Source organism: Rhipicephalus microplus, chromosome X (assembly GCF_043290135.1).
Source record: "Rhipicephalus microplus isolate Deutch F79 chromosome X, USDA_Rmic, whole genome shotgun sequence".
Taxonomy (NCBI): domain Eukaryota; kingdom Metazoa; phylum Arthropoda; class Arachnida; order Ixodida; family Ixodidae; genus Rhipicephalus; species Rhipicephalus microplus.
This window is the reverse complement of record NC_134710.1, coordinates 119,185,707-119,199,292: the sequence shown is the minus strand read 5'-3', so window position 1 is coordinate 119,199,292 and position 13,586 is coordinate 119,185,707. Positions and strand designations below refer to the sequence as shown.

The window sequence follows — 13,586 nt, the reverse complement described above, 5'->3', positions numbered from 1 at the left end:
TACTCCATGATAACCTACTTCTTGTGCAACATTTTTAGACAACAGACGAAACACGAACGGGTACAATTTTCCAACTGAATTTATTATTGAAACGAGGCATATATATATATATATATATATATATATATATATATATATATATATATATGACAACTTATTATCATACATATTTTGCTAATGCCAGACTAGTGACCACTTGCACCCAGAGGGATAGTAATTTCCTCCCCAAGCCCCTTCCCACTAGCAGACTGTTTATTTTGCTGGTTGTTGCTACAATCGATCGAGCAGCAGAATTTTGAGCGGTGCAAGCAGAAGTCACGGGAGGAGATGTACAGGACAGAACATTCCATCATGCACAAAAATGCCAAGTCTGTGTGAAGTTTCGGAGGAAACTATTCAGCACTCATTGTGTTGCCAGGTTGCTTCCTGGCGGCACATGCCTATTGGAATTTCGAGATGTGCATATGTATCATTCTAAGGTACACAGTGAAAACCTCAGGTGGCCCGAATTAGCATGGAGTCTTCTAACAAGCCATTTCTCATAGCCCACGTGCTGCTCCAAGGCAATAAACCTCATCAGTTAATCCAGATCCATTAAACAATCATAGTGCACATTTTTACCATGGTAAGTTCCATTCAATGAAACAAACTATCGTATAGCAAGAATATAACATTTATTATAAAAGAACATGAAGAGCCACATGGTAAGCAAGGAAAGCCGAGCAGCTGGGCTGCTTGGCAAATGTTATAATTTTGCATTACACTTTATACACGACCAGCAAAAATGGGGTGCAATAACTAATGTATGTGGAGTTACAAAGTATGACTAGAGGCCGATTCTCGTGTTAGTGAAAAGCTTTCTGTACAGTATTCATACGGGTAGGCCATTGTCGCGATTTTAGCCTCGCTGATATATACAGGTTGCAGAGTATTGTTCTGCTGAATGTCAATCACACAATCGTAAATATGACTGCATGCATGTGCAACAACAATGTAGAGCTTCGCGACAGGTAGTACATTGCAAAGACATATGTATAGGCGGCTAGCACAGTACATACGTTTTTAGCTTGATGCTGTCCTCCAACTTGGAGGTCTCTGTCAATCTGAAGACGAATCTTGGCCTTCCATGCAATCATAAGATCCAAGAGATCTGACGGCGCACATTCGGGATCATCGGCAGAACTCGCATTTCGTTCGCTATCTCCCATAATCCTGAAATAAACAACGCACTTTTCGTGACAGAAATAACTCGCGACCAATATTACATTGCAAGCATACATAACGTGTTACACACCTTAGTAGATCCTGGCCTCTCCACTGTTGGGGAGGCTGTGTAAAAAAAAAAAAAAGCGGGGGGACAAAATATAAAACCTTTCATAACAAACGCCGAATTCAGACGACGCGACATTCATGCGGACATGTAATGTAAAGCGTTAGTTCACGTAGTACGGGCACCGCCACGTTGCACGGCATCTTCGATTTCAAAGAAGCTTTCATCGAAATAATTTTGAGCAAGTACATTTCTACGTGCTATAGATCTCACGCTCACCGCCATGTAATGCTAAACAGTTCAAGTAATACAGAGTGTACTTGGGGTACTCCACGTTGTCATCATAAGATTCACTTGGTTGGAACATGCAGTAGCTGATGCCAAACGCAGCCAAGTTCAGCGCGCCTTCATTTTTAAATAGCACTTGTTCTGCTGAGGTTTTGGTATAACGACGCTAGATCACGCCGATATAGTGCACCGAGTGACAACAACTCGTAGGTGTCCAAAAGTGCTTTGTTTTCTCTCGGTGTTCACTTAGGAGACGGTGCTTTCGCATACACCTCGATTACAGAACCACAGAACACCCTCTACTACATCTTCCATGCTACAGCCAGCTGTTGAGAACTACGCCAATCGAGCGCAGCGCCACTTTCTGATATTTCAAAGTGAAAGCTAACCAACTTGCCTGACTTATTTGTTCAAAATATATTACAAATAGATCGAAATAACGCAGTAACATGTGGCTTAATAGTCCGAACAATTGTAACGTAACAAGAGTAACATTCATCGCCAATTCATCACCGTGTTGGCGTTAGCCTACGTAAGAAATCACCTTTTGAAGACTTCTTGTAGAGTTGCGGAGAGTTTGTTTGTCATTCAAAACCAGTGGCACGTATACTCACTGTGGGAGATTGGTAGAACCAGAAGCGTCGAACGGCGTGCGTTTTTCTACCTTTTTTTCTTCGCCTAGGCGCACGGTGCGCCCGTCTCGCGCTCTGGGCTTTTGCACGGGAGCACGCGCGTCCCATGCCCACGTTATCCGCATAACGTTTCAAAACGATTGGATTGCTAAGTTTAACCGACAATTGTCTTACGATTTGCAGCACGCGACAACGCAGTTATCTATTCACGAGTCGTGTTAGTCAGGCACGTCGAAAGCTTTCCCGAGTAGGGGCTCCCCAACCTCGCCGCAAACAGACTGCCGTTACATCCGAAACAAAAGCACGAGAGCTTGACGTCACGAGGGTAAAAATACATTAGGAAGAGCTCCCAGAACGGAAGTTGAAACACAGCCGCTGGCAGTACGATAGCCAGCGCAACGGCAGGCTGAATAGCTGCTGAAATGAGAGAAAAACTGTGTGCGACGAGGCGAACGACCTGACTCCTCACTTTTTCCTTGACTCGGACGTTAGCAAGGTGAAGCACCGAGAAAAAGGGAGAACCCCAAAGACAGTGCCTGCAGCTGCGGTCTTTAAGGAAATACTACATAGTACTTAAAATGCCGAGGCTCTGACGGTGAGCTGCTTTCTTGTTCCTGTGGCAAAAGTTGTCTCGTGTTTCTACCCGATCTGCTAGCAAAACCCGCAAGCTATGCCTTCGATTTGTATTTGCATGCCTGTATTTTGCTGCGCCTGTGAGGCTGTGCGATAAAGCTTTGCGATCTTCAGCTTCAGGCCTCATTTCCGGTTTCGTCGTCTTCGCGTGCATGGATAAAAAGCACGTAACCAACGTAACGTCGTGTAAACTTTATGCGTCTTCGGCCGAACCTCGCGGTGCCTTTTGATTGCCTTAACCAACCGTGCTCTATCGACTGGAACAAAGGTCTTGAAGCGTGCGTAGCATATTGGGCCCACGTCGTTATGCACGCGAAATATCTAGTTATAATAGAAATAATAATGTAGCGCATGAAGATAAACCCCTTTAAGAATGTCCCCACGCACTTCCTGCATGTAGGACACTGCCTTAATACTGCTTACAAGCAGTTAGCCTATGACGCATGCGCAGTGGCGCAAAACGCTAACGCTAAAGATCTCTTCGATTTGGCTTGCACTGCTTGCACTAATTCTGAAAAGTGTCACAGTAGTGATATGGGCGCGCAGCACCTAAAACCCCTAAAATGAAGATTTAGGGGCTTTAGCAGCACCGGTTCAGCAAGTGCAGGCGCAGCCACGACACTACATCGCGGCAGCTACTGCCAAAACGAAGATGCAAGTGCAGGTAGAGTGCGTCGAATAGCAAACATGGCGTGTTTGATGGTGTTGTTTGCCAGAACACTGCCGCAATGGCTGTCTTCATGCCGTATAAAGAAAACTGCTCGACAGCGTCCATGATTCCGACAACGGCGATCTGTGCAGTAACAGAGGAGGTGTTCACGGGGTTTGTGTTGGTCCTTTGCTCGTTGTGCGGGAAAATGTCAGTCATGTTCTCAGGTACAGGAACGCTGTCGGACAGTTTCACGAGTATGATTTCAAGAGACTGTCTATACTTGTCTAAAACGACGATTTAACGGTTTAGTATTGAATCCCGTACTGTCTGCCTTCTATTCAAGTGCGTGCGAGGTCATAGAGCAAGAAAATTCCAAAAATCCCGGGGGTTCTTTGACCAACAAAGCCACTTTTCTTCATGCTATATCATTAAAGATACGTGAGCAAGCTCCCTTAAATACATATTTTAAAACAGTCTTTTTGAAGGCTTCCTACTACATCAGCTTCACGCTTTCATAAAGACGAAGCGAGCGTGCAGCTTGCACTTTGAGCTGCATCTTTATTACTTTAACTATAGTGCCTAGAATATTCTAGGCACAATACTCTTAACCTTTTTTTTTTTCTACGATTCTTACTGCAGTCAACCACGATGGATTTTTATGCTGGTGAGACATGCTTGTAAAAAAAAAATCCATCTTTAATAGCTTAGCCGTGTTGATAAAACACGGCTAAGATTACCCATCGGTGGCACGAGCTTGACTCAACTATTTTCACGCATGCCCTGAACAACACGCAGCGTCGTCCGCTCCAAGCTTGGGAGGAGGTAGGGGCGCAGGCCATGCTGCACCTCTCTGCACCTTTTTTCTAGCAAGTGCAGGCCGGCAGAGAACTCATGCAGCACTACGCTTGTACCGCGACAAAGCGAGGAAGCCAGTGCAGAGCGCGCGCGGTACCAGTAAATCAAGGAGAAAGGTGCTGCATTCGTTGAACTGGTGCCGCCGGTGCAGCCAAATCGAAGAAACCTCAAGCTCAATCGAAACCTCAATCGAAGAAACCTCAAGTCAAGGGGGCACATGTAGAGTGCTTTTGAAGTACCATTTTGAATATGTGTACTATGTACTACACACTGTACATGATACATGAGTGCTAAATGTCGAGTGTTCTAGTGGAGGACTCTAAATTATAACGACCTGGAGTCCACTAGTCTGCAGCTAAATCTAAATTAATGCACAGCTCTCTGGCATTTCATCTCAATAGTAATGCAGTTGCCGTGACCGGGACTCGCCAGAGACCCTCAGATCACAAATTGTGTTGGTGGTGTACCGTAACCGCCAGACTACCATGGTAAATGTAGAATTATCACTCGTGGGTAAAATGTTCATATGATGAGATTTAAAATAAGTTAATTCAGGAACCTGCCAAAGCCATCAATTCCACTTTAAAAAAATTTTAGAACTTCCAATCAATAGATAGCATTAATGATCATGTCGCGCGAAAATTCGACACAGGGAAAGAGACAAAAAACTTCAGTGATACTTGATCAGTTATGTATTATCAACATGCCCCACCTTATACTCTTGTCAAGAGATAGCAGTAACTTGGAGAGATATACACTGAAGCAGAAATTCACTTAGTTCCTTATGCATTCGCCTGAGAACTTGATGGCAAATGCTCCGTCTATTGGTGCTGCCCCGCCTATCTAACATTGTTTTGCTCTACCTCGAGAATCAAGGGTATGGCTAACTTTCTGCGCTTCACGGTGGGCTCATGTTGGACCAAGCAACAATGTCATGTAATGACGTCGTCATGTGGGGTCATAATGGCATCATGATGATGTCACAAATTTTGATATGCGATTCATATGGGCCTGTAATCTCATGATGCTGATATTTTTTTGCATCTGACCTACCATCTCGACATAAGAAAATCCAGAATAAAGAAGTTCAAACAATACTACGGGCACAATCTGGACACAAGATACACCAATGCAGCGACACATTCAGGACTCCCAGCCAATGCTGTCGGCGTGGTCGACAGCAAAGGCAAAGAGAGAATGGCAGCTATCATCTTAACTGAAGAAATCGATACGGCAGAAGAAACAGTGATAGCCCTAGCAGTCTCAACCTGTGCCACTACAGCAATAATACTAGCAGATTCCCAAGCAGATTGTCGAAATTTTCAGGAACGGAGAATTTCCAAGCAAACCTTAGTAATTCTCTTCGCTGCAGTGAAGAAGAATATACCTGAAATTTACATCGTTTGTACTCTGGGTCACGAGTCCCTGATGGGAAATGAGACAGCTGCTGGTTTCGCTCGAGCTCATGTCTACCGAGCCTTCCCACACGATGCATTAAGAAGAAAAGATGTACCTAAAGAGTACAACAGAATACTGCAGCACTACAGGCTAAGCAGCCATCTCTCATAAAACTAGTTTCTCACATCGGCCTGACTAGGGAAAAGGCAGTAACCCTCAAAAAGCTGCGAACACTTGGGTTCATAGTACCGTTACTTCACCGCACCTCGCCAGCTGAGTCTTGTACATCTGCAAGTACTGTGATGTCCCAGACAACCTATGCGATATGGTATAAGCACGATTGCTGGATGAAAGAGTGCAGCGTGCGCTCGTTCATCCTGCGGCCATGGTATGGAGATGCAGACAAAACCCTGGAACCACTGCTCTAACCGAAGAGCAGGGAGAGGCCAAGTTATTGAACCCAGGCTTGAAAAATCAGAGGAGCCTGGTTCAATGGGCCTGGGAGATGGCAAAGGCCCGCGGGCTACTTAGGGCGCTAAGTGTGCTTGCTCAAAATAAATGTTTATTCTCTCTCTCTCATGTAGGCATCTTCAACAACAATCTGTCTGGCTGGTAGAAAAATTCTAGATACTGCACTGGTACCATGCACAGTTTAATATAGTCCTTGCATTTGTAATGTGATTCTAAAAAGTGAAGGTTTCTTTGCCTTCCTGCTTAGTTTTCTTGTCTGTATTGTAGACGATATGGTGAAGGTGATGGGAGGGAGTGGGTCAACGAATGTGGTGATAGAAAAGAGGGGGAGGGGGCCGGAGGCAGGAAATGTTGCTTGCTGAAGTCTCAACACTGTGAAACTATAACAGACTTAAAATAAGCTAGCACTGCCTTTGGTGATGATCATCAGTGGCAGTGTTTCTCCAAAAATTTTGTCTATAATATGTATACAAATTACTGTATAGTTGCATCGCTGCATGACATTGCATCATTGCTGAGCAGCTTCTAGAAAAGTTCGTCAGTTATGCAGCAATTAGAACAATGCTACTAAATCAAGTATTGATTACAAAACTAGAAATACACTGAAAAGGCCTTTGAGAGTTCATGTGGAAATATATATGTACTATACTAGAAATAAAAAAATTGAGTGCACGTAGAAACCAAGGAAAAGAAAAAAAAATATAAAAGGCCTAAACCAACCTATGGATTAACAAAGACCTGCCACTGAATGAGAGGTGGTGTGGTAAAAGAGATAAAAACTAGTGCAAATCAGCATTTTTGTCAGCTTAAGACTGCAGTTCATCAACAAAACCATTACTGAACACTCACACATGCAGTGTGTTCTACTCTGCAACAGTTCTGAAAAAGGCTCCATTTATTGCATCTTTTCTGGCAAAAATTAGAGCTAGCAATTTTTCTCTAGTGGCCCATACTTTCTTGGTACTATTGTAAATCTTTGAACATTTTTGTAAACCTAAGATAATATTTACGGCTAGGCAGTTATTCAAAAAATGACAGTTGGCTCACTTCTCTGCATGATTTTAATGATTCACCAATGTGTTGTGACACCAACAAAGACTCACCATAAAGGAATCAACAAAGACTGCCTTACTTTAAAATTTTGAAAAATTTCACTGTTACATTGTACAATAGTACAGTATCGTACAATGATGCCCCGCCACGGTGGTCTAGTGGCTAAGGTACTCGGCTGCTGACCCGCAGGTCGCGGGTTCAAATCCCGGCTGCGACGGCTGCATTTCCGATGGAGGCGGAAATGTTGTAGGCCCGTGTGCTCAGATTTGGGTGCACGTTAAAGAACCCCAAGTGGTCGAAATTTCCGGAGCCCTTCACTACGGCGTCTCTCATAATCATATGGTGGTTTTGGGACGTTAAACCCCACATATCAATCAATCAATCAGTATCGTACAATGATGCTATATTTGAGCTTTGCCCTAATGAAAGAGCTGTACGTCAGCTGCTCTGCAGCAGAAGGCATTGATACAAGTTTTTGCCTTAGCAGCCACACATTTTGCATTGCTGAAGTGGAAACAGAAGATATATTCAAGCACCATGTGAGGCTGTTATATTCATTGTAGCACTGAAGTATTTGGACAGGTGAAGTCCTATTGTGCTGCAAGTTTTATTAAAGATATAATCAACGCCTTCAAATTGGGAGCGTCTACTACTGGAATCCCACCACCGTGTGATTGCTGATCTCCAGAAAACCAATGATGAGCTATCAACAATAGCTTAAGCAAAGCTTTCAAGTGGCTTGTTTTGGGGTGTTCTACTTTGTTGACTTGCCGCAAAGACAAATGCACACAGAAAAAGGAAGTTTGATGATGCACAGTGCTTGTGTTGGCTTAGCTCTTGAAGGGTATAAAGACTCAGTAAATGATGTGGTAAAAAAATATTGAATTGTGATGCCTGCTGAATTGAAAGTAATAAGTTTGAGCTGTAGGTATAAAAGTTTGGTCAACTATGCAAGTGTATTTGCTTGCGGGGACTAAATTTGTGAGCTAAAATAATTCAAAAATAATTTGTTTTTGTATAAATGAAACATTAGATGCATTTTAGTTGAGAGAACATCTTTAATGCGCATTTCCTGTTCATGACTTTTAACGATAACTTGGTTTTTTTACCTTCAATATTTCATAAAATAAAACCCCAAAACAATATCCTTAACTATACCCAAGAGCAGATAAGGCTTTGTGCTGCTGAGCTTGAACACACCCGTTCGATTGTGGACCACAATGGCCACATTTTTTGGGGTGTGGGACAAAATACGTAATGCCTTAGATTTAGGTACGTGTTAAAAAAGCTCAGATAGTTGTAATGAATTTTGAACTTGCCACCACAGCGTACCTAGTAATAATATCATAGTTTTGGCATATAAATCCACTCAAAACTATTATTATTATGCCTAAGAGGACTTTTTTAAAGACAGTAGACCATAATCTGTGGCAACGTGGCCTGTAGAATTTGTCTAGCAATACCTCTGAAAAGTAGGTTTCCTGATGAAAAATATTAATTTATTGGTGTTAGTTATTGCTATGAATCAATCATGATGCCTTAATTTTTTTGAAGATTGCTGTGTATACTTGGCAAGTTAACCATTAATAGGTGATTAGGTTTCTGCCATGATGAAATCTTTGATTCTGAGCTTTTTCTGGCATATTTACTTGTGCTGGTGTATTGTTGTTATGGCAGTGTTTATATGTAATCGTCATCAAACATTGAAAGATGTCAGGCCATATCCAACAAAGCTTATAATATGTTTATAATGAATAATTTCTCTGGCTACATTGCTGGTTTTGAGGTGGTCACTGACAATTTTGCATTGATAAATTGAGAAATAAGCTTTTGATTTAGGGAAGGAGAGGGAACACTTTACATGATCAGGCTGATGCTTCTCACCTGCTGCCCTCTGGTGCTCTGGCAGCTGTGAGGGGAAAGTTGTAGTGGTGGTGCTGGTTTTAGCCTCAATGAAAAGGAGGAAAAAGGCAGTCACCTACCATGTTGTGGCTTGTGCCTTTGTTGGTGGCACACACAATCTCCTTAGAAAACAGATTCATTATGTGTTTCTACGTTACGGCTGTGAATTTGCAGGTTACATGCCAATTTTTCTCTGTAGAATTACTTAATGTAACTGTACAAACTGATGTGTGCAAACTATATGAGTTTGTACGCATCACTCCATTGTTACCTTTTAAAGCAGATGGCTTTGCAGACTTTTATATTTACCTTGCTGATTGATATGCCTGCTTGATATTGGTTATTCATAAATGCCTTTGTCAAATGGGCATATTTAGCAGCACACTGGGTGAGTGCACTTAGTAATAGTGTTGGTTCAGAATCGCGCTTTAATCAGGAATGAACGGTAAGGTTCGTAGTAAATGAAGCACCATATTATACCGTATTTACCCGATTCTACCGCGCCCTCGATTGTAACGCGCACCCGGTTTCCACGACGAAAAAAAAAAAAAGAAAAATAAGACATTGATTGCAACGCGCACCCATTTTTCTCGTTGGCCCACACGATCACACTACTCGAAAAAATGACTCCTTTCGGGAGCGTCTTTCATTTAAATATGAGGTACGGCGGAAGCTTGTGTTCATCTGACGTGTAACAGAGCATTGCCATCACTAGTTTTACCGTGGATCGATGTCAGCATGCGAACTTGCTTCGCCCCTTTCTTCTCGACGGTTGTGGTGCCAGGCATGTTGAAGTAAAGAGGCATCTCATCGGCATTCCCGATTTGCCCAAGCAGGTAGCCGTTGTTGTGTCGCAAGTTCAGGACGAACCTCTGAAAACTGAAGCTTTTCATCATACTCTTCCAGAAACTTTTCGCATATGCCCGTTCGCTTTCGGAGGGAAAAGCCTTTCTTCTTCATAAAGTTAGTTAGCCAGCACCTGCTCGCTTTCAACTGGCTCCGCATTAGCCCTTTTTCTATAGCTAACTGCATAGTTCGCACTTGGAGCAGTCTTGTCGTCACGGGCCGCTCGCTGCTCAAGCACATACTCGTTGAGCAGCTCTTCAATTTGCGGAAACCGACCCTGCTGTGGTCCACTGAAGCCTTTGCGTGAAGCTTTGCTGTTGACAATCTCTCAGGGCACTTACACAATCTTCTGCTTTTGTTTCCGCCAGTCCCGCATGCACGTTTTCGGAACTCCGAACGAGCGCGATGCGGCCCGATTTCCGTCCGTTTCTGCACATGCGATGACTTCTCTTTTAAAAGCGGCATCGTGGTGCACTCGTCAAGTTTTTGGAGTCTGCCCTTCCATGCCGTCGATGCTAATGCACTACAAGATTAGGAACTCCTCAGCACACGTACCAAGTGCCGCACATGGGAAACACATAGGCAGAAATGGCCGACGCGCCATGCCGACGCACGTAGGATGCGGCCATTTTGGAAATGCCGATGGCAATAGAATGACCGTATGATTTTTTTTTTTCGTACTCCATTCTAACGCGCATGCGATTTATGAATTCGCTTAACCGGAAAAAAGGTGCGCGTTAGATTCGAGTAATTACGGTATACCTGTTAATTTAGTCAATATTTGCAACTCTCCGTCCTCAATTCTGTTTTTAACTTTCACTGTTATGCATTCCTGGGTCTATCAGCTAGCTCATCCTGCAACAAGTTTTGCTTAGCTACATTTCCAGTGCACTGAATTCAGTTTTTCTACTAAATATAAGCAAAGAAAAAAAAGAACACATAGTATGTTGCTACGTACTGCTTCCTCAAAAGTTTTTTTTTGTCATGCTATCGCACATCCCGTAGTTTTCAATGAATCACCCAGTTACAAATTTTGCCAAGTACAGTGAAAGATTGGTAATTCAAACTTAAAGGGCACTACAAAATTGTTCATCAAGTGTAGCTTGAATTAGTGTATGGCCTCTGGAATGAACAGAAGTCATGCCCCACTGCGCGGGCACAACCCAGAGAAGGCACCTCCTGACTTATTATCATGATTATTAGGTGCTACTACACATTTAAGGCAGGTGATTTTATAAACTAGGTTGACTGCACTCCAACAGCAGATAAATTATTTATCAGTCAGTGACACACCAGAAAGAAGCACCTACATTGCACTCGTGTTATCAATGAGCCTTAATGTAAAAATATATGACACTATTTATGCTCCAAAACATGTTTGTTTATGACAGAGATAAAGCAAGCAAAACTAAAAGCATTTCCTTGTGATTTGCATTTCTTTGTGTTTCCATTATAGTGACTTCGTAAGCCTTGCTTGCAGGATGCCCGAGAGCTTCATCGTAGCGTCCAAATTTTCACCTGCTGAAAAATGTTGTTCACTGTTTTGCATTTCTAGTAAATTTGGCTTGGTTTGGTTTTGCAACAAATTGTGATTTCTCGGGGCTGACTTCTGTAAGGAATGATGAAAATCTGGGGCTGCCAGTTCAAATTAACCATTGTAGACACTGACGTGTTCGTATTATCGGGAATTTACCCTTGTAGAATTACACAACCCTGTGCCGGGACCAGGGCATCAGTTTGAATTAACTGTGTGTTCTAATAATCAAGTACGAGTTAAAAACTTTTATTGTAATGTAATGTCTTGAAGTTTGCTTTAATGAGTGCTGTAACATGTTCTAAAGTCTTCCTCACTCAAGAGGATGAAGTTAATAGAACAGTGACTGCTATTTCAGAGCATCAACACAAAACTTTTCTGTTTTGCTGTAGTCCCTGCATTGATTGTCTTCTTTAATGCTTTCTTCACAATTTTTTCTTGCAGCTATGGTTGAGAGTAAATGAGATAGGTTCTTGTTTTATCTTCAAATATTATTATAACATTCACATTCATAAAACTGAAATTACCATTAGGCAAAATAACTTATTGCAGGAACAGCATCCTTTCACATTATGTCTCTAAGGAAGCCTTTTAGTGAAGAGGATGCAGGACCACTTCTTACTTTAGGAGACCGTGTGGTGTGGTTGTTTGAACATGGGCCTGAACATGGCTGGGTTCGTTGGATCGGTCGAATTCCTGTTGTTTCTCCCAATTGGACCATTGGCGTTGAATTTGTGAGTATTTTCTGATAATTTACTTTTACAAGGGAAGATACAAATAGTTTTTCCCAATGCATTATTATAAGTTGCATTATGTAAGAAACAAGCCTGAAGCTTTACTGCAATGTATTTTTTGTACTTCTGTATTTACTTCAGTATTAATCATTTCTCCCTCTGTCTTAAACATTGCTCAGGTAGCCATTATTATTCACTAAAAAAAAATAATGAAATAAATATTTTGCTGTTTTCATGAATCTTTTGTCTTATATGTGCACCTGAGTTTCATTAGTGTTCCCTTTTATCACATTCCTCTTAATCCTTTTTATCACTTTTGCACAGATTTATTGTCGTGGATTTGCATGCTTTTCCTCTCTTGCACTACATTTTTGTCAAATGAGTGAACAAACTTTATTCAAACCAGCAGAATGAGGTGTGGGCCTAAGCCCACGCCTCACTCCACTAGAGACCCTGTCTCTCGCCTTTCGTACTTGGTGGATGGCCCATATTTGATCTGCCCAATCTGAGCTGATCAGCGCGGCTCTCCACCACGTCCCGAGCTGTTCTGGGCAGATTGCATTCGCGTCCTGTATCTCTGTGTATTCCCATAAAGTATGCTCTAGGGTGGCGGGTTGAATGCTACATAGCTTACACAAGTCATCTGGTTATAGTTCGGGGTAGATGCAATTTTGATGCACCAGGTTGGGAAATGTTCTGGTTTGAAGTCGCCTCCAGTCAACCTGTCTAGTTTGGAGTTAGGTGGTGGAAATCTGCGCCTCAACTTTTGGTAAAATTGAATAATGTTGCAGAACCTAAACATTCTGTCTCTTTTTCACCACCCCTCTTCTCCCAGTGCCTCGTGGGAAGCTCCGTTGCGAGTGCAGTGAGAACTCGCGTGACGCGGTGAGCTTTCTTGTTGAGGTTGGGAATGGGGGACTCACACGAAGTGTGGGCTGGGAACTACATAATATACCTTTCTTTGAATTCCTCGGATGATATAAGCTTAGCCTTGTGGAGGAGTATGTTAGTTGCCTCGGGAAATATTCTTCCTCGTGCATAGTTACTGATGGCCAACTGCTAGTTGCTAATGACATATCTACATTTTGGGAAAATTATGGCCTGTCCTATAGCCATATCTTCCGCAATTTCCGAGTTATAAGTGCGTATTGAGCACGCGCTTACACACTTGGGGTCGGTGTTCATTACTGCCGCAACTTAGGATTTGTGACTCGGGTACTCCGCTGCGTCTACGAACGATGTTTCCTTGTCTCTACCATAGGCCTTGAGGTGAGTTCTAGCTCTGATTTCTCTTCTGCCTTGATTAAGCCCAGGGTGC

General features: G+C 42.6%; 2 protein-coding genes across 18 annotated transcripts in view; one reads left to right on the top strand and one right to left on the bottom strand.

Moving 5' to 3' along the window:
* The window catches only part of LOC119176364 (uncharacterized), a 101,174-nt gene extending 98,859 nt beyond the window's left edge, over window positions 1–2,315 (bottom strand). For 6 of the 8 annotated variants that reach the window (XM_037427611.2, XM_075877493.1, XM_075877497.1 and 3 more), the window contains exons 1-3: window positions 2,173–2,306; window positions 1,295–1,329; window positions 1,059–1,212 (exon numbers count right to left, since the gene is read on the bottom strand). In XM_037427611.2, the coding sequence (XP_037283508.2) occupies window positions 1,059–1,212; window positions 1,295–1,329; window positions 2,173–2,298 (315 nt within the window). In that variant the 5' untranslated portion in view covers window positions 2,299–2,306. Of the gene's footprint in view, window positions 1–1,058; window positions 1,213–1,294; window positions 1,330–1,549; window positions 1,867–2,172 lie in introns of those variants that run through there. The other 2 variants (XM_037427612.2, XM_075877492.1) reach the window with 2 other exon arrangements.
* Window positions 1,991–13,586, top strand: part of LOC119176363 (ranBP-type and C3HC4-type zinc finger-containing protein 1) — a 105,512-nt gene continuing 93,916 nt past the window's right edge. For 8 of the 10 annotated variants that reach the window (XR_012886943.1, XR_012886944.1, XM_075877486.1 and 5 more), the window contains exons 1-2: window positions 2,647–2,785; window positions 12,087–12,268. Coding sequence is in view for 8 of the 10 variants with exons in the window: in XM_075877486.1 (XP_075733601.1) it covers window positions 12,107–12,268 (162 nt within the window). In the remaining 2 variants the exon portion in view is untranslated. Of the gene's footprint in view, window positions 2,209–2,646; window positions 2,786–12,086; window positions 12,269–13,586 lie in introns of those variants that run through there. The other 2 variants (XM_075877482.1, XM_075877481.1) reach the window with 2 other exon arrangements.